This window comes from Nanorana parkeri, unplaced genomic scaffold (genome assembly GCF_000935625.1).
Source record: "Nanorana parkeri isolate BGI_ZX_2015 unplaced genomic scaffold, ASM93562v1 scaffold1934, whole genome shotgun sequence".
In the NCBI taxonomy this organism is placed as follows: Eukaryota; Metazoa; Chordata; class Amphibia; order Anura; family Dicroglossidae; genus Nanorana; species Nanorana parkeri.
The window spans coordinates 76,003-77,097 of NW_017308202.1; the positions used below are offsets into that span (position 1 = coordinate 76,003).

At 54.1% G+C, this 1,095-nt stretch overlaps 1 protein-coding gene across 1 annotated transcript in view; it reads left to right on the forward strand.

Moving 5' to 3' along the window:
• Positions 1-390: 390 nt before the first annotated feature.
• The window catches only part of LOC108800139 (transcriptional repressor CTCFL-like), an 11,423-nt gene continuing 10,718 nt past the window's right edge, over positions 391-1,095 (forward strand). Inside the window, exon 1 of the mRNA XM_018572085.1 lies at positions 391-774. Within this exon, the coding sequence (XP_018427587.1) occupies positions 391-774 (384 nt within the window). The remainder of the gene's footprint in view (positions 775-1,095) is intronic.

Sequence of the window (1,095 nt, forward strand, 5' to 3'; positions counted from 1 at the left end):
ATAGGACTTCCGGGTGGCGGGTGGCGGGTGGAGCGCTGCACAGATCTGCTTCCCCCGTGTGTTTACATGACCGGAGAGCCGTATGTATGGGGAGGATTTTTATTGGAGGGGACTTGTGTAACTGACAGGTTAAAGGGGAGCTCTGCTCAGCTCTGTGTACAGCTCCACTAAATACCCGACCACAGGGCAGGTCCACCAACTGTGACCCTGAACTTTGATCATAACAGTGAGCTTTAGATCATCGTTAGGGGGAGTGCAGTGCATGGAGTTTGTACTGTAGCCAAACAGCCATACCCACTGTATTCTGGGTGTGTTGAAGTCTACTATTGCCATGGTTTCTCTGACTGGGCTAACAATACAATGTTTTATTTCTGTCGGCAGGGATTCATTATGGAGGCGCACGGGGAAGGGATCCTGTCCAAGGACCTGCAGACGGAGGTCATCTGCGTGGCGGACCCGGGCCGCAGCGAGGCCGAGCTGGCTTTCCAGGTGTACAAGATGCTGGACGGGAACGAGGCCTTCAGCAACGTGTCCGAATACCACATGGTGCCAGTCCAGGCTGCCGACGGCTCTATCGTTGGCGTCCAGGTGACCGGCATACAGAGAGGCGCTGATGGCGACGTTGGTGGCGACAGTATCCTTCCCATGCAGTTGATTGAGTTTCACAATGTGGAAGAAGCCGAGCAGCCTCAAGCCGAGCAGCCGCTGCCAGAGCCAAGTGTGACCTCTGCCGAACCCCCTGTGGCTGACCCTGGTCTGTCCGAGGCTGCTCAGGTAGGTTGGCCGCCTGGATAATGCATTGATATCCTCATGGTTATGCTGCTGTGGTAGAAAGCTGAAATCTTCATGGATGCAAATCTCCCATTCCCTCCTAGTATGTACAAGGAGAAGTTTTACTGCCTGCAGGGATCACTCCCTGTAATATAGGCACCGCCCAGTGTTTACATAACTCCAATATGTCGGGGGAAGTCATGCCAAGTCCCCTTTATAGTTTTAACTATCTCCGGGCCGGCTGTAGTAAAAAAAATGGCTGTCCGGGAGCTCTCTAGATCTGAGCGGGCGTCTTTAGACGTCTGCTCAGACACGCCCCCTCGC